The 26808-nt window shown below is 46.2% G+C and overlaps 2 protein-coding genes across 3 annotated transcripts; one reads left to right on the forward strand and one right to left on the reverse strand.

Annotated features, from left to right (window-relative positions):
* Positions 1-557: 557 nt before the first annotated feature.
* Positions 558-16153, reverse strand: ints1 (integrator complex subunit 1). Of its 2 annotated transcripts, none has more exons than XM_067233253.1 (47): positions 15865-16153; positions 15381-15665; positions 15083-15279; positions 14870-15007; positions 14594-14753; positions 14400-14505; positions 14114-14300; positions 13795-13940; positions 13549-13690; positions 13260-13436; positions 13039-13147; positions 12820-12940; positions 12415-12492; positions 12150-12307; positions 11956-12052; positions 11754-11845; positions 11590-11650; positions 11301-11498; positions 10987-11116; positions 10713-10892; positions 10468-10617; positions 10188-10367; positions 9907-10011; positions 9532-9699; positions 9329-9440; positions 9012-9170; positions 8740-8886; positions 8548-8646; positions 8306-8430; positions 7786-8040; positions 7467-7626; positions 7240-7371; positions 6497-6665; positions 6163-6286; positions 5907-6022; positions 5707-5794; positions 5096-5340; positions 3873-4002; positions 3596-3729; positions 3247-3439; positions 2867-2991; positions 2617-2726; positions 2083-2196; positions 1914-1984; positions 1710-1801; positions 1447-1556; positions 558-1300 (listed from the first exon to the last, which is right to left on the reverse strand). In XM_067233253.1, the coding sequence occupies exons 1-47, from the start codon at positions 15917-15919 to the stop codon at positions 1185-1187; spliced, it is 6546 nt and encodes a 2181-aa protein (XP_067089354.1). In that variant the 5' UTR covers positions 15920-16153; the 3' UTR covers positions 558-1184. The 2 variants fall into 2 exon arrangements, with proteins under 2 accessions (XP_067089354.1, XP_067089353.1); XM_067233252.1 differs by having other exon boundaries at positions 13033-13147.
* Positions 16154-17285: 1132 nt separating this feature from the next.
* mafk (v-maf avian musculoaponeurotic fibrosarcoma oncogene homolog K) lies at positions 17286-26712 on the forward strand. Its single transcript, XM_067233255.1, has 3 exons — positions 17286-17420; positions 22833-22911; positions 23009-26712. The coding sequence occupies exons 2-3, from the start codon at positions 22867-22869 to the stop codon at positions 23441-23443; spliced, it is 480 nt and encodes a 159-aa protein (XP_067089356.1). The 5' UTR covers positions 17286-17420; positions 22833-22866; the 3' UTR covers positions 23444-26712.
* The last annotated feature ends 96 nt before the right edge of the window (positions 26713-26808 follow it).

A 26808-nucleotide genomic window follows, 5' to 3' on the forward strand; every position in this document is an offset into this window, starting at 1 on the left:
CTAGAACAGTGAATGGAATCTATTTCTATGTGTGCAATGTGGGCAAAAAAAATCGCTTGAGGAATTTCTTCCCCTAGCTTCAAATCAATTATGACATCTTAAAAGGAGAGTGGGACGCAGATCACTGGAGATGCATGGACCTCACTGAGGGAGGCCGCTTTCATCAGCCCTGAGTGAGCAGCGCGGTGAGTACCTGACAGTCCTGATGGAGCCCTGTTTTGCCTGACCCACTGGTGCGGGCATGCCTCACCCTGACACAGGACCCTCCTCTCAAAATACAAGAGCTTCCTCTCCATGTCCCCACATGTAATGCAACACCAGTAAAGTCAGTTCCAGTACTGGGCCAAACTGCCTGCCCGCATACAGCCTTCAAAGGGCCCTTTGGTCTAGTGATTGAACAATTACGGCCTCGGTTAATTTCCCATAAATAGGACAGGACACTTCCCTGGGTTACCTGCATGCCTGCATGTCATTACCCCTACCCCTCTGACTCCATCAAGAGGTTTTCCGATGAAGTCACTGGCACTGGGCAAAATAACTCACACTTTCATGGCAAATTGGTTTCCATCACAGCATTTGCAGAATGCCTTTAATTTGTCTGCTACAGCTCAGTGAAAAGAGAGAACACGTATGACAGCTTTTCCCAGCTTTATCAGGACTCAGGAACGACTGGAATGAAATGAAAGGGCAACAAGCCTTGTTCTATTAACAGGTTCTTGGTTCCTCTTGTTAAAATGTGGTGAAATATTGATATGAAAAACAATAATTAGGTCTACCGGATTCTGAAAGCTTATTCGATACAATTTACTGACATACAAAATTGGTTCACCATGTTCTGTGTAGATAATTGGCAAGAGTGTGAACTCCTAGGGATGCCTTGCACTTCCTAAATTCACTTTGACATTTTTTTATTTTTATTCAAAATACACTACAGTGATTACTAGCCGAACTTCGAAACAAGTAGAAAGCAGAACCTGAAGATATTTAATCACATGAAAGCATACGAGGCCAATCTGAATTCAACACATATCTTGCATCTACAATGTTGATTAAAAGAAAAGAGCATGGGATGGTGTACCAAGCAGTAAAACACGAGTCATACAACAAAGCATACATGTTGTTACACTGCAGTAGCAGTAACAGCTCCAGTCTTGGTATTTTGTAATGTATTTGTCTCCGTGTTGTTAGGTTGTTGCATCCATGTGTAGGACCTTCATGGACTCAGAGATCATAGAACTGGTATCAATCTGTCCATAGACCCCCACCAGGAAGGCCTTGTGGAGCAAGATGTCTGCATGCTCTGGAGAAAAAAACCCAACGTCAAACACAAAAACGTGACTTTGCCATGATCACTTCCGTCTTTTATCTGTTCACACACCAGACAGGAGCCCAGAGCACGTAAAGAAGCACTGTCGAAAGAACGAGCAGTCCGAGAGAAACGCTCACCTTGACAGAGCAGCACATATTCTGGAAGGTTCCTCAAGGCTGTCTGTACCACATCAAAGTTCCCGCTGCCCATACAATACATGAAGGTAGGAAGGAAGTCTGCTGCCATGCTATTCCAACGAAACAGACAAACGTTACTCGTGGACAACATACATTTTGTGGCCTCTATCTTAGCAGACTTGACAAGACATATGCAGTTCACTGTTGGGCTCAACACCACGGTGAAGGGCGAGGTGCTTGGTCTGGGGTTGAGGCGCTCTTACCGGGGGTTGTTCTGGATGCAGCGCAGGGCCAGGCTGAAGGCCATGTTACGACACAGCTCCTCAGAGGAGCTCATCAGTCTCTGGAGGTCGTTCTAAGGATGAGACGACGCGGGGCATTTTAAACACACACAGTTCCGTTGCCTGTGCTTACGACAAACCTGTTTTTTTCCGTCTTTTTTATACAAATGTGTCCACGCGACTTACAGCAAAGTACTGGATGATCTCAGGGCTCCGCTTGGACTTCTCGTCCACCTCCGTCAGCACTTCCAGCATGTCTGCAACGCGAAGTAGGAGGAGACGAGTGATGGAACGGTGATCAAAACCGTGTTTTTTAAATTGGTTGAAGCGTCTGTTGTGACCGTAGGTTACCTACCTTCCACTGCTTCTCCTCTGGACATCTTCTTCAGACACATGGTCATGTCAGCGGCAGTCACAGGAGACGAGGCAGATATACTGACCATGGGCAGCGACCCCGCTGAGGAATCATCTAAAGAAGAAAAATAAATCGGCGATAAGTCACAAACCACTAATATACCTACCCAATGACTTATTTCCATTCACATGGCTACATTTACATTTAGTCATTTAGCAGACGCTCTTATCCAGAGCGACTTACAGTAAGTACAGGGACATTCCCCCCGAGGCAAGTAGGGTGAAGTGCCTTGCCCAAGGACACAACGTCATTTGGCATGACCGGGAATCGAACTGGCAACCTTCGGATTACTAGCCCGATTCCCTCACCGCTCAGCCACCTGACTTCACGCTAATGGTGAAAATGTCCACATGTCTATTTCTAGTCAAGGATCGATAATTTCGTGTAAGGATCGTCTCTTTCAAGAACACCACGGAGTAGGTGTTGTCGTCGAGACTGGAAGGTTGTGGGTTTGGTTCGGGGGCTTAGTCTTACCCTCTTTGTCCTCCTCAGAGACCTCAGAAGAGCCTGCCTTCACAGGCAGAGTGAGCCCAGCCAGCAGGGACTTAAGCTGACCCAGCTCGGGGTTCTCTGAGGAGAGAGCCCTGGTGGGACACACAGGAACAAACCACAAAACTTAGCACACTTCAGCTGGGCACAAAATACTTTGTTAATGATGCTGCTACTTGTATGTCTATATAGAAACTTGTATTTATGTATTTTTACTCTTAGCTATTTGACTTACTGCAGAATATCAGAGTGCTTCTGTAGGTAGGGGATAGCTGCAGCCCCGTTATGGATGATGTACTTCTGGATGAATTGCACAAACTTATTGAGGAAGACCAGTGGTGAGCGAGTTCGCAAGAAATTCTGTAAAGTAGACATAGGATACAATTTGTGATTTCAGAACAAAAAGATGGATGGTGTCGATGAAACAATACAAAAGACATTGGGCCTGTTATTTGGTTTGTGATAACGAAATAACGGGTAAGCATCCTCTACTGCAATGCAAAACATACCAAAAAGCTGAACAGCCTGGCCAAATATCGGATAAACACCGTCCTTAACCATGAAGGCAGCTCGGTGTATTTGTCGTCACCATGGAGCTTACAGGCTGTGCCTCACCTGAAGAACCTTCATGAAGGAGAGCAGACAGTCCTGCAGCGCCCTCTGGTGGTCGCTGTGGAACACCAGCGGCTGCAGCAGCTCGAGGATGGCCAGCACGTTGAGGAAGAACGCCAGGTGGTTCTGCTGCCGAAACTCCTGGAAGTTGAGGTGGATGCGTCCATGTAACAGTCCTGCGACCATGGGCAGGTGTCTGGAAACACGCACACACAAAGAGTTTGCACCGAGACACAAGCTGTCCTCTAAACCTCTGTTACGTCAAGGTCACACACAGAAAAACTAAATCCAATCGCCCAATTGCAATCAAACATTCATGATTACATGAACCGGTTTCCTGAACGATCCTCACCTGAGAAGCAGGACTGGGTGGGACACAGCCAGCTTCCTACAGGCTAGGTTAGCATCCGACATGCTGTTCTCGGCCGACTTGGAGTCTCCCGTATCGGACAGTAGCGTGACCAGGCGATGGACCAGGATGTCCATCTGAAAAGCAGCCAATGAACAGGCAGTCATCGTAAGGATGTCTATCACCTTCTCTACATTAACACTGCACGGCTGGAAGGTGAAACGGGCCCCCCCCCCCCCCCCCCCCCCCGGGGGGAGCGTGGCGCCAACCGGAGCTGTACCTTGCAGGTGCTCCCGTCCGCGGCCCCCTCGCTGCTCAGGGTGGCTTCGGGCAGGGTGACGTGCTGGATGACCTCAGGGAAGTGCAGGTAGATCTGGAGCAGGAGGTTCTGACAGCGCTTACTCATCACACTGCCAACACAAGAGGTTTAACAGGAGATGTGGGGGGGGGAAACACACAGTCTCGTCTCTATCCGTTTCAGTCACAGTGGAGGAGAAGGGGCACACTATACGGTGGATGAGGGAGTACTAGATGGTGCGCCATCTACCGATTTAAAAGGTTTAACTTGACCAGTATTGGCTGGAGGGTATTCGGTAGAGAAGAATGACCTTGACCAAGAGAGTCAAGACTCAACACTGCCTTTTCAACAGTGGATATGTAATCGCGGCGTAAACACCAGCTTATCTGCCTATGAGCCTAAAAGAGGTTGCTGTAACGAGAATCCCATGCACACAACAAGTACATGTTTATCCTACACAAGGCCAATCCGTCCACTTTGTAGGACGGTTTTAGCAAACAATGTTTTTACTACCAACAATTTTACCAGACAGCTTAGCTGTACTTAAAATATTGTAATTCCGAAGCTAATTTTACTTGACCTTGGCCAAAGTTTCCTCATTAAAGTAGTTTAATAACCAGAGACATATTCATGAAAGAAGGTTTTGCCTCCACAAAGAGTTGCACCCCGATCTCTGACAGCTAAGTCGAAGCAGGAATTCACAACACAGGCAAGTTTAGAGCTTCAGCCTTAATCCTCTTGGCTTCATTATAATACACTGAGCTTTTAAAGAGATCACAGCACAGACGACTTCTGCTGGTTTTAATTTCACACCAATAGACCTAATTATCGAGTTTTCCCCGGTCCACGGCATTGTGCTTGACAGAGACCGTTCAGTCTGAAAAATTCATCTGCTCCATGTGGGAGAATCTAGTGTGATATGCCCCGAGTTTATCAGTACATTCCTTTTAGAGGCCAAAGACCAAGTTCAATACGTGGGCTAATTGGAAAGAGAGAAGAAGAAAAAAACGATGTTTAACTTCATGACCTGTGGGCACTTGGGGGAATTTCATGGGACAAAAATATACATATTTTTCCTCCGTTGGTTTAGGAAGTGATGGGATCCAGAAGAGAGGGGGACAGATACACAGACAGAAGAGGGGGTGAAGTAGTAACGGACAAAACAGCAGCAGCCTCGTTCTCTGAGCAGCCCCTCTGCTCCTTACCTGTCTCCCCATTTTTTGGAGCAGTTGATGAGGTACTGGGAGACCTTCTTGACGTCCTCCAGGTCCTGGCAGCAGGAGTGCAGCAGGGGCAGGCGGGCCTGGATGAGGGAGCAGGAAGCCTGGTCCAGCGCACCGCGGCCCTGGGGCGAGTCACGGCTGTCCAGCTCTGACTCAGACAGGATCAGGTCCACCAGGCTGATGAGCTCCTCGGGGCTCAGACGCAGGACAAACTTCTCCGTCCGCTTCTGCGAGGGGAGGAACGGGGACAGCCGTCAGTCAGGCATGGTGGGGGGAGGAGGGGTGTCGGGAAAGGGGGAAGTTTGGGGGGAAGCAATGGGGTTTCCTTACTATTAATATCAGATGGCTGAGCGGTTAGGGAATCGGGCTATTAATCATAAGGTTGCCGGTTCGATTCCTGGCCGTGCCGAATGACGTTGTGTCCTTGGGCAAGGCATTTCACCCTACTTGCCTCGGGGTAAAGTCCCTGTACTTACTGTAAGTCGCTCTGGATAAGAGCGTCTGCTAAATGACTAAATGTAAATATAAACTATACTACGTTAGTTTAAATGGGACTTGAGGCCAGGAGGAGCCGTGTGGTCGACATGCCATACCTGGGGAGTCTTCTGGTCGCGGCCCTGCCAGATACGAGGAATGTGGCTGCAGGCCCACAGGAAGTCCAGGGCTGAGGAGGGGTCAAGTCTGAGGCAGAACAACGCATCGGGCTATTAGAAACATCTAGAACGCTATTCAGTCCACCCCTGTGCTATAACACGTTTCCTTAGAGAGCGGTGGGGCGAGCTGCATGTCCCACCTCTGGTCTTTGGGCTTGCCGAGGAGAGCGCTAATGCACTGGTGGAGAGTGGTCCAATTGGACTGGTGGGTCAGCAGGGCCAGGAGGTAAGGCCTGTAGGAGGGGGTCCCTCTCGCCTGCAAGAGAACACCCAGAGGGGCACGGTGAGCGGGACCAACTCGATTTTAAAGAAAGGAGTTATATGATAACGCCACACTTATTAGGTTAGCGTTACGACAGAGCAAGCAAGCGGCAAACAATGACAGCTGAGGTTTACCTTGTTGAGGGCAAAGAGTAGCTTCTGCTGGAGGTCTGGACACACTGAGGTCACCTCCGGGTCAAGGTGTTCCAGCCAATCAACCAGCAGACCTGAGCAAGACCCTGTCTTTGTCTCTGAGCGGCTGAGGAAGAGATACACAGCATTAAACACATGACTGGTGTCTACAGGATTCTCTAGAGAGAAACTCCATTTCAAAAGAACCATACGGACAAAGTCCATACTAGAAAAAAATGTTACACAAACAAAAGGTAATTTGATGTACATCACAGGTCTATGTTCAGATCTATGTCAGTTCTATGTCTCCAGGGGAGCGTAGAGGCGCTTTGCTCACATTCTAGAATCCGCCTCCATTTTCACGGCCTGCTCCTCGCTCCCCTGGAGGAGCAGAGATATCACCATGGTAACAGGGCCTGCTGTTCCCGTTTGTGTTCCGACGGTCATTAACAGGGACAACAGCTCCTCCAAGTACAGAGACTTCACCTCCAGCAGCCCCTGTAAGACTGGCAGAACAAACGGCATGTCTCAGTGATCACAAGAGGGGGTAGTGGGGCTATTTCGTGGAACACGGTGGAATATTTGGCACCAAAACAAACACCAAGGACGGCGTGCGATGGGTGAAGGAAAAATCTCGTGATTTAAATGGAAAAACAAAGACTCATGGGACCAAGGAAAGCCAAACCCACACACCAAAAATACAGACTACCATTATCACATTTTTTGTGTAACCTAAGTCACAAGCTTTGCCACAACCAGATGACTGTTACGACATCTTTCACCGTGCTTGATGGGAACTTGAGAACATAGGACGTAAACAAGCTCAGAATGGCCAGACCTCACTCTAGAGATGGTTGGGTTGAGTTTAAAGGAAGGAACGTTCTTCAAAGATAAACAAAAGGAAGAAAACAGACACGGGGTCCTAAAAACAGGTCTGGGGCTATTGCGAAACACCCAGCCGTGCCTTTCAACACGGCAACAAAAAGGCGATAACATATTTCCACAGAGCCGTGATGGTTTCATTTCCAAACTGAACAGACACTTTCAAATAACACATAGCCTAACACCCACTGACTCTACCTTTGCCTATGAGTTCAGGCTCTGCGTTACACCTCTCCCCTGCCCTCAGGGAGGCGATGATGGCTCTGACCGCCACCTCAGAGTCCCGTCTGTAGGCCAGGTCCTTGTCCAGGTGCAGGAAACCTGTGCGAACTGCAGAGCAGAGACACTCGGTTATCGCGACTTGGAAAAACGCCATAGCGACAGCGGTAGTAGCCGGATGTCTGACTGAGTCGAGAGGTGCCCACCATCGCTGAGCCGATGTTTGTGAGAGAACTGTCCAGCGAAGGACTTGACCAGGGTCTGCATTGGCCCCGCCTCCACAGATGGGTTCTCCAGCCAGGTCAGCATCTCGATGATGGCCTTGAAGAAGAGCGAGGAGAAGGTCACGTCCTGGGTGACCAGCCGCTGGGGGGGAGGGAAAAGATCACAAGGAGAGAGAAAGAGAGAGAGTGACAATGAGAATGAAAAACAAGTCCAAAAAAGCTAGAATCGACCAATCAGTATTTGGCGTTGGTGGTCGCCGGACAGATCTAGTAGAAGCCGGCACTGCCAGGTTGCACCGACCTGGTAGAGGTGAAGCTGGCGCAGCAGTGGGCAGGAGAGGGTGTGGCTGCGGTGCATGGCCAAGACCAGGGGCCCAGCGTGGGCAGAGCTGAGCAGGGTAGCGAGAGCCTGCAGGAGACGGACAGCCACACCGCCCGGCTGTGGCTGCCCCTGCCTGGCGCGCATCAGCTCCTGTGCCAGGGCCTGCTGCAGCGCCAGGGAGAGCTGGCGAGGCGGCGGGCCGGGCCAGCGGGGGTCCACCTTCAGGGGGAACATCTGCGGAGAGGGGGGAAACAGATGAGTCACACGGAAGGGCTGCAGACCGCACAACCCCACCACACAGCTCTGTTAGCAGACAGGATCAATTACAGTGGGCTTTACAAGGGCAATGCGGTGAACAAAACGAAATAAATGCTTTGATCTTTATATTAGCTTTTTATCAAAGTTTACGAGAGAGAATCCTAGTCTCTGTAACGGTCATATTGAGTCTCTTCAGGAGGGTTTAAACGGTTTTCATGAAACTTGAGACAAATGCGCCTACCTGAGCAAGCATGCCAGTGAGGTCATCGTCCGGACCAATTGCAGGCATCTGATTGGCTGCTCTCATCTTGACAGAACTATGAGGGGTCTCCACGGTGACCTTGGCCCGGCTCACCTCCGCACTGTCTGTGAGGTGGACAACACAATCACTGGTTAACTGGCACAACTAAAAACGTCCCCCCCCCCCCCCCCCCCCCGTTTATGATGTTCTTCGAGTGGCACAACCAGGGTGGCCCAACAAACCTCTCCGAGCGGGAATGGAGGAGCTGAGCAGTGTGTGGAAAGTGTGCCCCCCGGTGGCACCTCTTTCACGCTGCACCTCAACCAGCTGGGCCATGTACGCTGCGGGGAGACACACAGAGCTATTAGCCACCCGCACCCTCCGAACGTAGCCATGCAGAGGGGACGTGAAGGCAGCGTAGAGCAGAGGCTCACTCTTGTCCATTATGTTCTGCTCCAGGGTCTGCGGGTCGTGGGACACGGCCTGGTCCAGGTACTGCAGCAGCTTGCTCATGCTGGACACTGGGATGCCGAACGACTGGACGAACAGCAGCAGCTGCTGGGGCTCCAGGTCTTGCAACGCTACAGAAACGCACACAGTTCGAGGACCAGTCATACAAGCGCGTGTTTTTCATATCGCCACGCGTCACCCACCGCCCCTTTAAAAAAAACGGACGCCGCGACGTCCGGGATCGTGGGACTCGCACCTGCATCGACCAATCGCGCGACCTCCGAGCGGATCATCCGCAGCTTCAGCCAATCGGGCAGGAGGAGAGCCTCCTCGGAGGTGTCCACCAGGAAGGCCGTGGGGAGGGGCTTCTTGTCAGGGAACCAGATGTCAAGCAGGTTGTAGAATTCGTTCTCCCCTGAAAACATGGACAAAAGCACAGACCACACGTGAGCCCCCCAGCGTCCGATAGCACCGCGCGTTTCCAGTACGACGTCCACAGTTTGACAGCGGATGTTTGTAGTAGCGGCACTAGCTCGATGGAGAGAGTGCCACTCGGATGCCGACTCTCCGTACCTTTCGCCGGCCCTAAGGTCAGCAAGATGACCATGGCGTGCACCACCAGGATGTGCATGGTGGCCGTTTCCCCCGTGGTCCAGCGCAGAAACACCTGGTCCTGCGACTCGGACTGAGGCAGTCGGGAAGACCGACACACGTTACGCACGGCACTTGAACGACGAACGTAGCGACGCGGGCCTCGCGCCGGCGCGGGTACTCACCCAGCTGTAGAGGTCCTCCCCCTCCTTGGTCTTCCTCATCCTCCGGATGTAGGTGGAGAAGATGGTGAGGAGGGCGGAGAGCACGGCGTGGGACTCTGGCCTGTAGGAGTGCTTGGAGAACAGACTGTTCATGATGGTGGAGCGCTCCACGATCAGCCGCGCTATGTCCTGAGACACGACGACAACAACAGCAACACAGCAGTCAGCGTCTCACCAGGAGCGGGACACGAGCGCTACGTTTCACCGCATTTTAAGAGGTTGGCAGGTTCAAATCCACCCGTGTATGTGTGGCTTTAGATAAAAGCGGCTGCTAAATAAAGGCATTCTCAAGTACAGGGGGACGTGTGACTGAGGACATGCGTAGTCATGGGTTACCAGCGCCAGGTCGTTGTGAGATGACTGCTCCTCCACCGGGGCATGCTGGGATAGGTAGATGAGGTAGGCGCTGATGGTCTGAGGGTCTGTCTCCATGTGTATGGCCTGGGGAAGATCAAACACAATAGAGTCAATAAGTGTTTAGGGTGATGAGAACTGGTTGGTTGACTGAAAACGTGATCTGCCTTATGTTGTATATAACCATCACCTAAGGTATTCTTATGCTTATTATCTGGCCTCATGGCAATACACTACTGAGAGTTGTTGTAGTGAACACAGACCTGCTGTAGGGCAGTGGACGTCATGCCTCGCACGCTGTCAAACAGCGGGAGTTTGGGGAGGTCTTGAAGCAGCCACTGGTAACCTGGCAACAGCTCGCCGTCGGCCGAGTCTTCCTCCATGGGCTGGTCCCTCTCCTCTCCATCCTTCAGCCCGCCCTCCGTCAGCACCAGAGACAGGCCCTGCGACGTCGGACGGTTAGCCGCTCCCCATACCATATAGGCATTGCGCGGCCGTGTAAGTGTATGTGTGTGGGGTTCGCTGGACTGTGAGACAGCATACCTTCATGGCCAGCACTCTTGAAGCCACCTGAGAGGAGCTGAGCCTGCGCAGGAAGTAGTCCAGCACCTCACACGTGGTCTGCTCATCTGCTTTAGGACCCAACAGCAGGTCCTGCAGCCTTCCAAGCAGCTGCCTCTGTTTCTGCTGCCTCTGGCAAGGGGACAGACGCAGCCATTGGTGACTTGTCGAGACAAAACACGAAATATGCAACGGATCTGGCTTGGGGAAACAATATCCCTTCATACTTGTCGCTTTTTGGCTCTCTGCTCTTTGCTCTCTGCCTCGTCCTCGTCTTCGATGGGCATGGTGTCGTCTGCAGCATCGTGGAGCAGGAACTCACACAGGCACTGCACAGGCAGCACATCCAAGGACCCTTCACTGGACTGCACCAGGTCAGCCAGCCAAGGCATTGACTGGGACGAGGCCTAGGAGGACCAGGGAGGAACGGTTAGACGCCAACCCCAGGGGGATGGAGACTTGGTGAGCCAGTGCTGAGAGAGTGTGCCACCGCACGCTAACCTGTCTCTGGATGATGTTGAGCAGGAAGTCGGGGTTGCGGCTGCGACAAAGCAGGTGGCCCAGACGCAGGGACTGGTTTAGGGTCTTCACCTGTTCCTGGACCTGGGGAGGAGGTCTGCGAGGAGGGCCCCTGGACACACACACACACTTGTTCAGCAAGTCACAACACCACTTCAAGTCCAGTCAACATCGAAGACACTTTCCCGGGAAATCCGACTGATTGTTCAGGAAATACCAAGCCAGATACCTAGCATGCAGATGCAAAAGGAACGAGTGCCAGGGCTAGGATGCAAGTAGTTCAGCAGGGCTCTTACTGTGGGTCCAGACTGGTGAGCTGGCACAGCAGCAGACTGTTGCTCTCTGTGATGGTCTGCTTGGTGGAAGCTGCTGCCAGGTGGCTCTCAAAGGCCAGAATCTCCTGCTTCTCTCTCTGGGAGATCTGCAGCTCCCGGCTGATCATCTCAGTCTTGGTCTCCTCGTCCGCAACCGTGCAGGGAGGGTAGGAGTAGTTACTGTCCGGGTCAGAGAAAAGGATGAGAACACGTTTGTTGGGTTGATAAACTGATGTTTTGAGTTTCGGCTTGTGAGTTTAGGCATGCTTACTTGGTCATGACCATTTCCATGAGCATTTTCAGTGTGGGATAGCCATCCCAAGCTGCCAAGCCTGACGAAACACAAAGGGATATTAAGGTAAAGAGAACTCAAAACACAATTGTGTAATCCTGCATGTGAAGACTTAACAAAGACTTGCAGGTTATCAGTCATACCTATCTTCTGAGGATTGAATGCAGCCACAACAAGCAGTAGAAGCCACGCCTTCCAATATAGAGTAGATATCGCCAGGTTTGGAGGTTGATACCTACAACAACAATTTGGGTTTACATTCCAAAGAATAACTACTAGTTCTGCTACTGTAGTAATCCAGGACTTCCCTGACAGTAACAAAGCACAGAGAAGCACTGGACATACCCTGCAGGCAGTTGGATGTTCTCAGGGTGGTGATACGTGCACAGGTTCAGCACTGCATCGATGAGCTGGATCCTCTCCACTTTCAGCACATCCAGATCTACAGCACAACATCAAGTCAACTCAGTGTCACGTCCTGCAAGCGGCTTGAGCGATACGGAGGTCGCATCGAGACCCTGCCCGGGTCGAAGACGTACCATCTGACTGAACCCCGGCTGCCCTCTTCACCAGGTGGTCGGCCAGCTCCATGGCGTCAGCGGGGCCCAGAGGAAGTTCGCGTGACAGGCCGATGACCAGGATACGCATCAATGTGTCCTCCAGCAGGGGCACTTCAGAGCACAGACGAAGGAAAAAGCTAGCGAAAAAAAAAAGAAACGAATTAAAGACCGGCACAAACAGAGGGAGGGATACACCCGCTGTTTTTTGTAAGAGACAGAACTTTCTGGTCGTTGAAACGCTCACTTCCTGTCGCTCTCAGGGGGCCAGTTGTCCCATTTGTAGTAAGTCTCTGGCTGCTCTGTGAAAAGCACCTTGTGAAGGCTAGGGAAGAGAATCAGAGAAGAAAGAGGACCAGTCAAAACAAGTGCATGAAGGACATGTAACCAGTATTTCATACCAACGGTGTTTCATCAACTAGCAAACGCTCAATGTAATAGTCCATTACATTTACATTTAGCAGACGCTCTTATCCAGAGCGACTTACAGTAAGTACAGGGACATTCCCCCGAGGCAAGTAGGGTGAAGTGCCTTGCCCAAGGACACAACGTCAGTTGGCATGACCGGGAATCGAACTGGCAACCTTCGGATTACTAGCCCGATTCCCTCACCGCTCAGCCACCTGACTCCCATCTGACTCCCATTACATACCAGTGGACATAGTCCTTGGGACCCGTTTTGCTGATGGTGGGCACGACCGTGTGAAGCCACCACACAGCATCCCTCTGGATGGCTGCTATCTGGTTCTGGAAGGACCTCAGCACCTCGAGATCTGACACAAAGTGGGGTGTTAACTGGGGTGTTCAAACGAAGATGGGAAAAGAAACGTCCACGTGTAAAGCGACGGTCGACAGGTCAATTTACACGCACTCTTCTTCTCTCCTTTGTCCCAGGCGACGCCGGCCTCCTTGACCTGAGCGGTGATGCCCAGCATCATGGACACTGTAAGAAGGTCAGTCACCTGGATGACAAACCGTTCCTGTGGGACGGACAGACGACATAATGCGACTTTCAAAAGCTGTAGGTAAGGCACTGGATCAGGACTTTAGAGTGAGATTGCATTGGTAGTCAACAGTCTGTATGTTGCTCACCTTGAACTCCAAGTCTACATAGGTGGCCTCCTTCCTCTCCTGCATCAGGCCCAGACAGAAGGACTGGAAGTTGATCTCGTGCTTGGTCTGTTTGACGATCTCCCTCAGCAAAGCCCGCGAGGCTCGGAGGTAATCGTCCTTGTTAGTCAGCAGGTCTTGGAACACCATGGCAAGAAACTGGGGCCAGGAGGGAAACAAGAACAGAGAGAAGGCAAGTGATATAGAAATGCACAGACATGATAAGGCGAGCTTGTTTATTCCCAGGTGTCAGTATGGGGTATTTTCGTACCTTGGGAGCCTGCTCTGGGCTGTGCTGGAGAACCGTGTGGAGAACCTGCATGTTGTTGGGGTTCCTGGCATTGGACAGCTCGTTAAAGATCACAAGCTTCACCATCGTGCCGAGGTTGTCTCTGTGTGCGTTCAGAAGCTCTCTGGAAACCAAAGGCAAGCACAGCAAGGTGGTTTGAATTAATGTTTTTTTCAATAAAAAATTTTCTCAGAAAGGATTCCTGGATCGATAAGACAGTCTACGCACCTGACACAGAGCATGTAGTGATTGAGCAGGACTTTGGGTTTGAGGCGGATCTTGATCAGGTTAGAGATCACCTCCATGTCATCCGCTCCGTGAGAGTTGCAGTTCATACACAGCGACATGAGGAGGTCCTGAGCTGGGCGAGTCAACTGCCAACACAACAACACATCAACACACCGTTAAATATGATTTTGTGGAATAACAGAGCGTACAAACATCTGAAATAAACAAGGAATTGAAATCTGCTGAAGAAAAGCAATTCCCAACTACAATGTATGATGGTTGATGGGGATGCCTTGTGGGGCTGTGTTGCACCTCTCACCTTAGGGTTCTGCAGCCACATCTCCAGCCTCTGCACAGCCATGAGCCGCACCTCCTTATAGCCACAGGTGGCAGTGAGCAAACGCAGAAGGTTCCGGGAGACGTTGTCCATGGGCTGCCTGCGGTTCAACTGATCCCTCAGGACGTCCAGCACGTAGTCCTCCACGCTCTCAGCCAACTCCTCATACCTGTTTCACGGCAAAGAGGAGAATGAAAGAAAAAATGCTTCTTAAAGAGATATCATCTCAAACAAGGCAGAAGAGACCAACGTCTTCGGGAAACAATACCTTGGCATAACTTGACCATCGTCCTCAGGGCTAAGCTTCTCCTCGGCAATCAGCAACTCAGTCTGGCTATCATCCTCATCTGGGGTGGAGGGATGAGGACTGCTGCCTGGAGCACAACAAGGTAGACGTCAGTTCACACTGAAGCCTTCCATGGCAGGATGTCTAGATGAACAAGCTGGCCTACACACTCCTACCTGCACTCAGATCCCCTGCAGAGCGGCCAGTGTCTGTCTGCAGCAGCATACTTTTAGGGGGCATCTTGGTGCCAAAGGCAGTCTGAATGTTGTCAACAAAGTTCTTACAGTGGGAACTGTCCACCCAGATTCTCTCCCCCAGAGAGTCCTCTATGTACACCTGAAAATCATCATCAGCATCAAGAAGTTCCAATTAGTCTAAACAGATTTTGGATCGTTTTCATTGGATTGTTAAATTGTAGAAAGCTGACAAAATCGAACCCAAAAGATGCTCACTTTGACAAAGATCTCTGGCCAGTTCTCATCCTCCTCATAGGCAGCCATCAGCAGATTGCAGGCGAGCACAGACACAAGGCTGTTACCTTTGGCTTTGAAGTTGATTGAGGCATCTCGTCGAAGAAGACTGCACAACGCCTGTCCACAAAAACTGTTATGAACATCCTGTGAAACTGAATGGAACTATATCCGATAGTTTGTCTCAATTCTTACCTCAATAATGCCTTCCGTGGCAAAGACGTTGGGCTTAATCTTAGCCAGAAACATGAGGCTGAGGTACAGTGTGATGTCAGGCTTGGCTCTGTTCATCTTCAGTTGTTTGACTGCCCCACACAGCACTCCCTCGATGCGGTCATCGTTTCCCTCTGATTCTGCTGCTTCAATCTCATCTAACAGCACAGCTGGGGGGACTACAAGAATGGCACGGTGTTCGTAGAGCATCAGATACAGTTGAATATGTCAGGACCTCTACCATTTCCAGTTAACAAACATAATAATCTAAGTGTCTTACCTTCTAATGGCACCACTGAGGGTTCCTTGATAGAGGGTGATATAGCTCTCTTGTCCACTGCAACCACGTCAGCCAGTCGCCCCAGAGCACTTACGGGAGGGGTAGAGGATAATTTGGGGCGCTTCACAAGGCTGGACAGGCCAGAGGAGGAAGGGATCGAGGAAGAAGCCTCTCGTTTACGGTCAGAGGGGGTGGATGATGGCTTCAGAAGTACCGCAGGTGCTTTTGACTCTCCACCCTGGCTCTTTGACCCCAGTGCTATGAAGTCCCCAGGGGGAGGGTGCCCTGGTGGAGTAACAACATCATTGATAGTTATCCACTACAGAAAATGAGTATTTATCTAGCTCTAAATCTTTTAACTCTTTCCAAAGTCAGCTGAAAAGTACTGCGATGGGACTGTCTCACAAAGCATAATAAAACATGTTATATTGTTAGCAAAGTTGATACAATGTATGTCTAGACTTAACAGTTGCTTGCTACATACCTGATGGTTTTGCGGCACTGGGACGCCTTAGTGCTGTAGGCTTTGGACGATTCATCTTAACTTAGATCATGTACTGTACCTCCTTCTTTGTATGGGAATGGCTAGGTTAACAAGCAAACGAGCTAGAGAGATAGCTATAATCAGAGCGGAATAGAAAAAAACGACATATAAAGCTCTCTTATTGAGCAGTAAAAATAAGTGGAGTTCATACTTAACTGTGAAGTTATCTATTTGTAGAGCAAACAAGCTAACTCATTTCTAAATGTTTTAGGTTGGGATCAAAATTAGTTTTGCACTGGAAAGCTAGCTTGCTAGCTAGCTTCAGGGCTAAGATTGTTTAGCGGAACTTCCTCCTCCGCAACGTATTGTATTCAAGAACGTCAAATATGCGCGCGATGCGCACTGTGTGCTGCCCGTAGCTTAGCGGTGCGTGTTCTGCTTTCAATCATGAGCTTGAGGAATGCCTCGATTGAGCGGGGATTTCATTTGTCTGTGTAAGTGGATTCATACACGAGCCAATGTCTGGTTGTTGTGTTTTACAAGCTTGAATAGCTTTTCAAAAGCTATTCATATGCACAAATTATGAGGATGATATTGATTTTCTGGGAGTTTCATTGTAGGCTACCACACCTCTCTTTGTACCACACCACACAAACAAAAATAACTTGAACTGCAAGTAATAACCGAGGCAGGGTTTGCTGTCTTGCGTGTAACATCTGGGTGACATACTTAAAAATGGACTCTAAGGAAGGAAACCATACTTTATTGTAATAATACAAAGATGGTTAGCGTGGAGATTTGTTAAGGTAACCTTTTGTAATTAATTATTTTTAACATCTTTGTTTCCATTTAATTAAAATGTAAATATTTTACAACCTTTTACACACATGCGCAAAATTTTGTTTTGGAAAAAGCATTTCATTCAATTATTCTGAGAAGTGCAGTTCTAAAAGAGAAAATGAATTGAGTGTAGAGCCGGGAGTTTATAAAAAATAAAGCCATCGTTTTAAGCATTTATAGGCTACATACTTTATTATGTCAATATTGTCCATGAGGGACCTATGGGGACAGGTGGCGCTGTTCACTCCTATATAAGACGTTGTGTCTGGAAGGCGTTAGTGGATGAGTGGACAAGTGAAGCCACAGCACCAAAAAATGTTATTTTGTTTCCTTACAGCCTAAATCCAATAGTCGTCATCAGCAGAATGCCTCTAATCTACAGATTAATTTCGCAAGCTCCCTAAAAGCATGCATTTGCCAGCTGCGTCTCATTTCTATTTCTGGCCTCCCCTAGTTTCCCACTTGACTCACGTCAGCAGAAAGTTATTTTCATGAATGGAGGGGGCGGTCACGAGGAATTGGTGACGTGAATGCTGTCGGAAGCAAAGCGTGGAATGTTGTTACATTGTTGTTGTTTTGTAGTTAATTCAGAAGGGGGATACATTGCAGTCCGACTGCTGGACACGTTTGCTAATTTGCGACAAGTAACTTCAAACCTATCGGAAAGCAACTTCAAAAGTTGTACGCATCCCTGAAAGAATATCCGCGCTCAAAAGGTGAGGAAATATTTTTTTCTGGGAAGTTTTTTTTCCTGGGAAGATATGTCGACATTCCTATCTAAATTGCTGATGTTACGATGACATATTGTAGGGTACGCGTGTGAGACTTCTTAATTCAAACGTAAAACATGTTTTTAGATCGTTTCATTACAACGTTTAAAATACCAATTAATAGTAAAGCTTGTAGATTATTTAGAATTAAGGATTTATTTTAGACACGTGCCAGGGAAGACTATGCTATGCCAAAAGCCAGTTTATCAATGTATTTTGTAGTAGCCTAATCGTGCATGTTAATCTATATTTTAAAATCTGCCTAATGGTTTAAACTATCATAATTTCCCAAATAATATAGTCTACTCCGTCAATTTGTCTTCTATGATGTATAGGCTACATTAGGTATATTAACTATGTTGGGCAATAAACTTTGAAAACTCTGATATCATAACCAATTGTTGACAATCCCCCAACGTAGGTTACATGTTTTCATAGTATCCGACTACGTACAAAATAACACGTGGTCTATATTTTAGAGTTCTAGGACAAAGGGCAAGATGTCAGGATAGACCACCAGGATAATTCAAAAAGGTGCTGCAAAAAGTGCCGCTTCAAAGGGACAAAACAGCACCGCTCTAGACGACAAGGCTACAATTCTGCAGTTTTTTCTAAGTCTGTGTCCACTCGAGAGACGGTGACATGTGTTTATACAATACGGTCTTCTTGTACACATGAACGGTAAACATCAGACAGCTTCATTGTCCTTCGTAGCTATTTTATTTTCGTAGCTGCATTCGTATATTATGCTAGTATCTCCAGACAGTAAATGGCATGACATTTGATTATCCTACTTGATATGAACTCAGTGTTGTTTTGTTTAACTCTCCCAACCGCTTAATATGACAGTACAGTGTCTTGCAGTGGCCCTGGCTCAGCATAAGCACTTAGCAGTCACAGTATAACACAGTCCAAGATGAAATCGAATCTACTCCCAGACCTACAGTGAATGCAATAATTTGAACGTCACCTTCCAAAAAAGCTTGTTGCTGGGTAGGCTTGGCCATGTTGTGCCTCCCTCATAGTAAAAAAAAAAAAAACGGCATCAACAATATAATTGTATCTAAGTATATTTAGTTTACACATTTCATATGTCTGGACCAACTTGGACAATTTACCTTTAAGGGCATAGTGATTTAGATGGAAAATATGAGACAATCTCATAAACTTACTTAGAAAAAAATAAACGTTCCCATGAAGGGCCCAGGACCCCGCCCAAGGGGCTGGCTGAGTCACTATTGATGAGGTATCTGTGGTTACGACGACCTACATCCAAGTGTGCTGGATCTCTACTTTTAGAAAGGAAGAGGAGTGTGTGTAGTGCTCTCATGGGGATAACTCATGGCTCAGTGACTGATGTGATGATGTCAAGTTTAGAAGGAAGCTAGATTCCATCTACTTACCCAATAATGACACAATATGCCTTCTCAGCCTTTTGTTCATGCAGTGAATAATAATCTGAATATATTTGTCAGTTTGGGATGAAGAGAAATGTGTTCAGTTCATAGACAAGGGGACTTGCATGTTTTTTTTCTTTTTTTCTTCTGTGTTTTGAAAATGAAAAGCTGTGGTTAGTGAAGGTATGACTCAAGGAACACAATTGATGGTTTCATTATGTGTAACATCATTTTTACTGGAAAACTAAAGTAATAGTGTTTATACCCACAAATTGGACCTTATTGAATTTATTTGAAATTCAGGATTGGGCTTCACATTACAGATGTTATGAAGCGCTGTTCCCAAGATATGAGTCATAAGCATTTTTCAAACACATGACAGACATGTACAAAATATATTGCATGTTGAGTCAAAAGTCAGTTCAAACAGGTTTACACTGCATGAGGTATACATTTGCCACCCACAGAGATATGCTCTCTGCCCATTCCTGCTTCTCAGTAAGAATTCTTGGATCTTAGACCAGAGCTTACGCCACCCTGTGGTCTGGGGTGTGGAGGAATCATCTGGAAAGTTCCTTGTTTTTCCTGATTTGGTGATTATAGTATTAACGGGTGTACAGTAAGAAAGAAAAAATGTCTTGTTTCAATCAGAGGTGGTATTATCGAAATAAGAGTTACTCAGACGGAATAAAAATATTATCGACTTAATAGAGTGGCAGGGTTGGATTAATGTGTGTAAAGATTTTTCTTGCTGATGTCATCTCAAGTCTCTTGCATAAACTAATCCCACACCCAGTCTTAGGAAATGGAAAACATGATCAATTGTGCTCTTACTGCACTGGTATTCTTATGGATGATTGTTCCTTCTGTTCTATATCATGGCTTCCGGAAGGTGAAATTAGGACAGGATTGTCTTTGTTTTCTTTTTTAAATGTTAAATTCTTAACATTCCTTCAAATCCCTGAGTCTCAAGTTGGAAAGTCGCTTCGCTCAGATATCTTGCTACCTCTCCTCCCTTTCCGCTGAATGTTCCTGCAGTCATGCCAGACGTTTCCAAGTTTCCCTGTACTTTTCCTTCCTCCCTGCGAAACAACGGGATTTTCCAGGAAACGTCAGTTTCGGGAGGGTGTGATTCCCTACTGCCTGTCCTCATTTTTACCAGTAAACAGCATGACTCACAGCACAGTTATGCTCTCCATTTCCTTTACATAATATCCCACCAAATGTGCTGTGCTGGAGAGAGAGCTAAGGGTGTCCCAGTCTGTAGCGGGATGCCTCCTGCAGCCTGAGATCAGGGGACACAATCTTAGGAAAAGGAAGCTTCCATCTTGCCAGAGGAACGTAGAAGTGGGGCGTGGAGGGGAGCAGCATGCCTGCTCACTGCTGAGCCCACACTCGAATGGAGAAGAAAAGAGAGGGAAAACAAACAGCAAGCACAAGACAACACTCCATATATCACCGGAACACAAGCACTTAGGTCTTTGATCTTCTGTTTGTCTTGGTGAAAGGTTGGGGCCAAAGTATTACCTGTTGTAATTGAAGCACAGGCTTGAATTTGAGTCAATGACAACAAAAACTGACAGTTATATGTAAAAATCACATAACAGGCGTTTAAAAATAGTTGAATAGCTAATGAATGTGCATTCTGTTTAGTTATCCCAAACCTAAAACGGCATGAAACCCCTTCATGTTATGTACTGTGTAACCTGAGGTAACAAGAGGATGAAATCATCCCTCTCCTCTTGCCAAAACAGAGTTTATTTTCCTTGCCTTTCCCCCCCACATACCATAGTATAAGAAGTCATGAACTCCATAGTGCTCTCTCTCTTTATGCTTTATCACTCTTAAGTCATTACATGTGAGCTAGTAGGGGACATGAGAAGCATCTGAATTCCAGACATTTAGTAGTTTAGAGCAATGGTTTTACAACTGGACTGTAGACTTGAGTTCCATTACCAGTACATAGTCTGAATGCATTTATCTGCCTAAATGAGAAGAGGGGCCCCTTTCCTTTCTCTGTGTGTGTGTGTTTAGTCAGGAATGTGGTTCTGTTATCCACACTTCACCCACCTTCTATGGTTTCTCCTAGACAATGTTTATAGGAGTGCCAGTGTTGCAGATACGTTCTGAAGAACTACCGTTATACCTTTTCATAAGTATAACTGAACATGAAATAGTTTGTGACTTCCAGGAACAGAAAACTTTAAAACAGAGCTTGAGCCCTGTCCCAGCTCTGCCTTTTCTCACTGAAGAAACCAGATGGACCTTGAGAGTCCATCATACTACCATTTCCAAAACCAGAGAGCACATTAAGAAAGAATTTCAAGGAAACAACGTGGCCTCTGAGCTCAGAAAATTGTGGCCCCTCTGTATTTCCACCTCACTACAGTGATCCTTACAAGGAGTATACCCAGGGTTTCCCTGTGATGCAATAGTGCAAGCCAACTTTCTTCATATTTTTCTGTCTTTCGTTGCATTATGCGATTCTTTTCTGCTCAATATTCTTGTACGTGGTTTACCAAAACACAACGTTCTTTATTGTTATATGTACCTGCATTAACATATGTTTAGATATCTCAAACATGAGTGAACTCCAGTTAAAGCTATCAGAACCTGCTACGAGGCAGTGTTTATTTTAGGGACGTTTAGAAAGCGCCGATATTCCAACACAACCACACCCACTGGTTTCTTGCTGGAGATAGTGCAGCCCAATGGTCTTTGGAGAATATGTTGCCCCTTAATGGGGTATCACTTATCACCAGTTCACTTAAATTGTTTAGTTGGCAGAATTTTGTGTCAGCACATTGGGCTAAATATAACCAGCAGAGTTAAATAAGGGCATGGAGCAGCTTAGGAAAGCCCAGTGTAATAAGATCCAACCAACCAGACACAGGCCTAAACCTGATCGAGTACATTGTCTCTAAGCAAAAATACACTTGTGACTGTCAGGGAAACTATGCCTCTGTGACATCCTATCTACAGGAATTTTCCACATGCGTATCTGCTAGACTGTAAAGTTCAGCATAACCTTAAATGCAAGCTAATGCTTGTGAGTAGAGTACGTTTTACTGCTGATGGGTCGTTTTTAAGAACTGGGCTATATCAGTATATCAGAAAAAAATATAGTTTGTGTGCTCAGAAGTAAGAGGCAAATAATTGTCATAGTGAAAACATGTTGGGTTTGCACCTGTAATGCACTAACTACACAGTTTGTTCATTATATTCACCAAGTGGTTCAGACTGGATCGGCTCTTGTAATTTCTACCATGTGTAGGTTATGGCGGGCTTATGAATGAGGCTTGTTTACCCTTTGGCAGACCATGTGACTTGCACTCCCACGCCCAGTTGCAGGGCGTTTCCATGGCAGCAGTCGAGTACAGAGCAGTGCACTCACAATCAGGCTGGTGGATGGGGCCTGAAATGGAGCCTTGGGGACTGTTTGTCTTTACACCAGTTCACAGCTGTGTCTCTTTTTTTGGACCATATGGGCAGTCTCAAAGGCATGCATTTCACTGTAGTGAACAGATATGGCTCTCTAAAAACTGCTTTCATAAAAATAGCTCCAGCAGAGTGTCTAAGCAGAGAGATCAAAAGCTGTGTGGGGAGAGCTGACCTGTTTCTATTTTAGCCTTCTTGCTACGGTCCAGTGAACTACATTGTTACGGCTCTTCTCACTCAGCACGTAAACAGGGTTGCCCAAGAGTTCATCCAAGCATCTCCCCGCAATATACTGACCTCTGCTGGTGGTGACTGTTTTTAACATTTCCAGAGCATGGTACAGTGACGTAACTCTGGAATGTTGTTTTGGTATTTATTCAGTAGGTTTTTTGGAGAGGGAAAGTGACTCTTTGCTTCTCTAATGTCATCAATGTCAATTTTACACCATTTAGGATTTCTATTTGAAGTAAATATGTTGATTCAATTGTAAAATATCTAATTCGTTTTTCTCTTTTTTTTATAGTGTAACTTTTGTGGGAGTCTGGTCATTTGTATGCATGCAGGGTATGACGACTCTTTTTAAAGCAAGCAAAGCACTAAAGGTAAGTAAATACTTTTGCCTTTAATGCAAACGGTCTATCAGAGTATTGTGTGTTGTACAGCAGTGTAGGTGTCTTATTCCTTGTGTCTGTGCTGCAGGTTAAGAAGGAGGCAGGCGAGAATGCCACGGCACCCAGTGACGACGAACTGGTGGCCATGTCAGTGCGTGAGCTCAACCAGCACCTGCGGGGACTGACCAAGGAGGATGTGGTGAGGCTAAAGCAGCGGCGACGGACCCTCAAAAACAGGGGCTACGCCGCCAGCTGTCGCATTAAACGTGTCACCCAGAAGGAGGAGCTGGAGAGACAAAAGACAGAGCTGCAGCAGGAGGTGGACAAGCTGGCCCGCGAAAACGCCAGCATGCGGCTGGAGCTAGACGCCTTGCGCGCCAAGTACGAGGCCCTGCAGTGTTTCGCCCGGACTGTCACCCGAGGACCCCTCTCCCCTGGCAAGGTAGCCACCACCAGCGTCATCACCATTGTCAAGTCTACAAAGCACGGCTCCAACCCAGCCCCTTTCTCAACTCCATCCTAGTGCAGACAGGACTGGGCTTTTCCTGGTCCTGGCAGGTTCTGACCCAGCCCTAACCCACCCCGCCCCCATGCTGAGAGGAAGCTCAGTAAAAGGACCGGGGAAATGAGGTGGTGTGGCTTGCTATGTGTGATAACATTATGCTGCATTCATTACTTTCTTTCTATCACATAATCAACATTGTCTGTTGCACTGTGCTACAACCCCCCCAGCACCGGCAGAGCTGACCCCTCCCTCCATGACTGAACGACAGCAGAGATGAGCTCTTACAGCAGTGAGATTGAGTACTTGATAAATCCAGTCATGGCAGCACTGGTCTGAGACAACTCTGATGCCTGTGGTATCTAGGATTTGCATCAGAAATTAAAGTAATATATATAATCATTGTAATACAGTAAAATATAGCTATTTATGCAAACAAATGCCAATCTAAACACTTTTTCTACATGTAAAAGCACAATATTTACCATGTCTCAGTGTAAATTGAGCCATTGAAGCATTTGCCTTAAAGTGATCTATAAGTGATTTCTGTAATATTTTATTTTCGTTTATCACAGTCTTTGATGTTTCCTTTTTCAGTTGCGATTTTATATAAAGCTAGTTCATATTTAATTTTTGACCAAGGCAGGTTGGATGACACATGTACAGGGCCAGAAGAACCTTCTGTTTTGGTTTGTTTATGAAGATTCAGAATGCATGTATTGAATACAGTACATAAACTTCCTTCTCAAAGTTAGGAGAAAGTAAAGCTACCATACGGGGGAAGTCAGTCCATTACATTATTGAAAACTTGACAAACATTGCTGATTAATAAATAGCACTTATTGTGAAACTGTCAATGCACAGTATAAAGGTAACAGAAAGCACTTTCAGTGCTCCTGGACCCATGCAACTTCGAAAAAGAAATCTAAGGACACCTCAAGCTTTTAATAGGGGAATACCAACCCATTCTAGTGTTACAGTAGGAATGGGGGATGGTTTTATAATATGGTGTGTGGATCATATTTAGTGGTCAAACCTTTCATTGCTTAAGGTGTGTCTAGTTTATTACTTTCGCCAACAAAGGCACATTTATGATGTTCTATTGTGATGTCAAGCACTTACCTATGATCTTTTGCCTCTAAGCCGCCTTCTACATGTCATTTCATGTTGGGTAATCCATATTGGATCAAGTGATAATGTGAGCTGTCCTGACTAATGAAATGCAATTCACTTATTTCCTGTATATTACAGACTTAGACTTAAATCTCTATATTCATTTCAGTGTAACAGAAGGAAAACTGAACCTGTCAACTGCCTCCTTTGTAACTTTACAAGAGAATCCGTCCTTAGAAATCATTCCTTCTATTAGGTTAATAGAAATTGCTGCTGCCGGTGTTGGTAACTCTGAAACAGTATACCTTGAACATAACCTTTGACACAGACTCTTAGAAAAGAAAAATCCTGTCCCCAAAGTCTAGACACAAGGAGCGGTCATGACCAAATCCAGTGACTCTCCTTTCTCCAAATGTAACCTATGTTTGTTGAAACGGCAGTTTTAAAATACAAACTGCCGTTTTTAATTTAGTCATTTTCAGTTTTATTTGGGATGAATGCTTCTGGATGTCAGGATTTTCTCTTATTTAAGAGAATATGACTGTTCTTACCCTGTTTCTTAGCTGCAAAGAGCACTAAGAGGTGACTTTGCTGCTGTATGGCCCTCAGAGTTTTCAAGCAGGGCCATTGCTGTGCTCTTATCATTCTCATTTTGTATTTTCAGCCCATTTACAATGTATGTTGATTCACCTGTTATTTCCTCATAATATTTAGTTTTACTGTATGTATATATGTTTGTGTGTGTATATAGATATATAGCACGTGTGTATTTTCTATATGTGTGTCTTTATTATTGGGACATTCAATACCTGGGAGTGGTGTGATCCTGTAATAACTTTTAAAGGTATATATAAATACTGCAGTGGGATGGTAACGTTTTGCCTACATATATCATGAATCAGTTCTGGGGCCTTTTTATAATCATAATTTTATAATTTTGGACCAGATTATGGTTTTCCGTGAGAAAAACACCAGGTTAGTCAGTAATCTATCAGTAATGGGTAACAAAAACACTTGAATTAGACAACAATAAGCCCCTTTACAAGCTGTTTGGTGACATCTGGTGGTAGTCTTTGTGTTGTGAAAAGGAGGGACATGATCAATTCTTGGTGACACGTTTCAAATCAATTGGATATTACATTTTGATTTGTATTTTTTCCATTTAAAAAGCCTCCCATTGCATATACAGAAAATGGAGAATTCAGTAGTGGCTAATTCATCTATGTATCATACTGTAACTTTATTTCCAGTAAGTGTTAGCAAACATTATCTTACTTGTTGGGACTATAAATTTACAATCATGTCTATTTAAAGGGGACAAGGCACTGTAACAGCAGTACATTTTTAACATTGACTGTTGCCAATTTTCTTATGCCCATTACAATGCAATGATAAAGAAATTGGTGGATGTTTTAATTACTACGTGGGTACTACTTTATTTCTTTAGGTTTGTTTTTGTCCCCTGTAAGAGGCCTTATAGACTGATAAGTTACGATTATTATATAAATATCCTTCCCCTAGTGTTTCTATTTTTTAAGCAAACCTTACATATTTTAACTTCTAAAAAGCTAAAGTTTTACGCACATAGGACATTTTTTACCCTTACTGTTAAAACAACATTTAAAGCTCTAAGACATATGAAGTATGCTGCTCCAAATTGTTACTTTGTACGTGTCATGTTAAGAGTGAACCTGTAAGGTGGTTGGTGAAACTGATCCAGCATCCTACGTTAGTTATTATACTACCAGCCGATGTCTTGTAACTTCTGCCATGTTCTTGCCATGTTCTGGTTAGTTATCTAAGGAATAAGTTATAATGTTGACTGTCAATATGAATGGGAGTTTCAGTTTTGTAGACTAGTAAAACACAATCTAGAGGCAAAAGAAATGGCCAAAACTCTGAAGCCACTGCCCTTCCTCACGTCTTTACTCTGCTCGTTAATTTGCTCATATGTATGTTGTTTTAACTTCAGTATTTATTTGATTTTCTGTGTTTTTATTTTCAACATCTAAATTATTTTATTTACATTCATATATTTACATATTTTCTCAATGAACTACCCTTATGTATAAATACAATGTTATTTCAGTTCTCGTTGACAATAAGGAGGTAAATTATTCCTGTAAATAGGTCTGCTGTGTCTGTTTTTGTACTTTTAAATAAAAGTCTTTCTCATTAAAACAATTCAGTTAAGAATAATATTTCTCATTAATCCTTATACTGTTAAACTGAATGCTACTAATAGGACTCACACACAAATCCTAGAACCCTCC

This window comes from Osmerus mordax, chromosome 3 (genome assembly GCF_038355195.1).
Source record: "Osmerus mordax isolate fOsmMor3 chromosome 3, fOsmMor3.pri, whole genome shotgun sequence".
NCBI classification, from domain to species: domain Eukaryota; kingdom Metazoa; phylum Chordata; class Actinopteri; order Osmeriformes; family Osmeridae; genus Osmerus; species Osmerus mordax.

Coding starts and splice junctions, on each gene's coding strand:
- ints1 (XM_067233252.1), bottom strand. CDS start 15,919: ATGAATCGTCCAAAGCCTACAGCACTAAGGCGTCCCAGTGCCGCAAAA. Junction 15,280..15,380: donor CTCAGTGGTGCCATTAGAAG/GTAAGACACTTA, acceptor CCATTCTTGTAG/TCCCCCCAGCTGTGCTGTTA. Junction 13,148..13,259: donor ATGTAGACTTGGAGTTCAAG/GTGAGCAACATA, acceptor TCCGTCCCACAG/GAACGGTTTGTCATCCAGGT.
- mafk (XM_067233255.1), top strand. CDS start 22,867: ATGCAGGGTATGACGACTCTTTTTAAAGCAAGCAAAGCACTAAAG. Junction 22,912..23,008: donor AAGCAAGCAAAGCACTAAAG/GTAAGTAAATAC, acceptor TCTGTGCTGCAG/GTTAAGAAGGAGGCAGGCGA.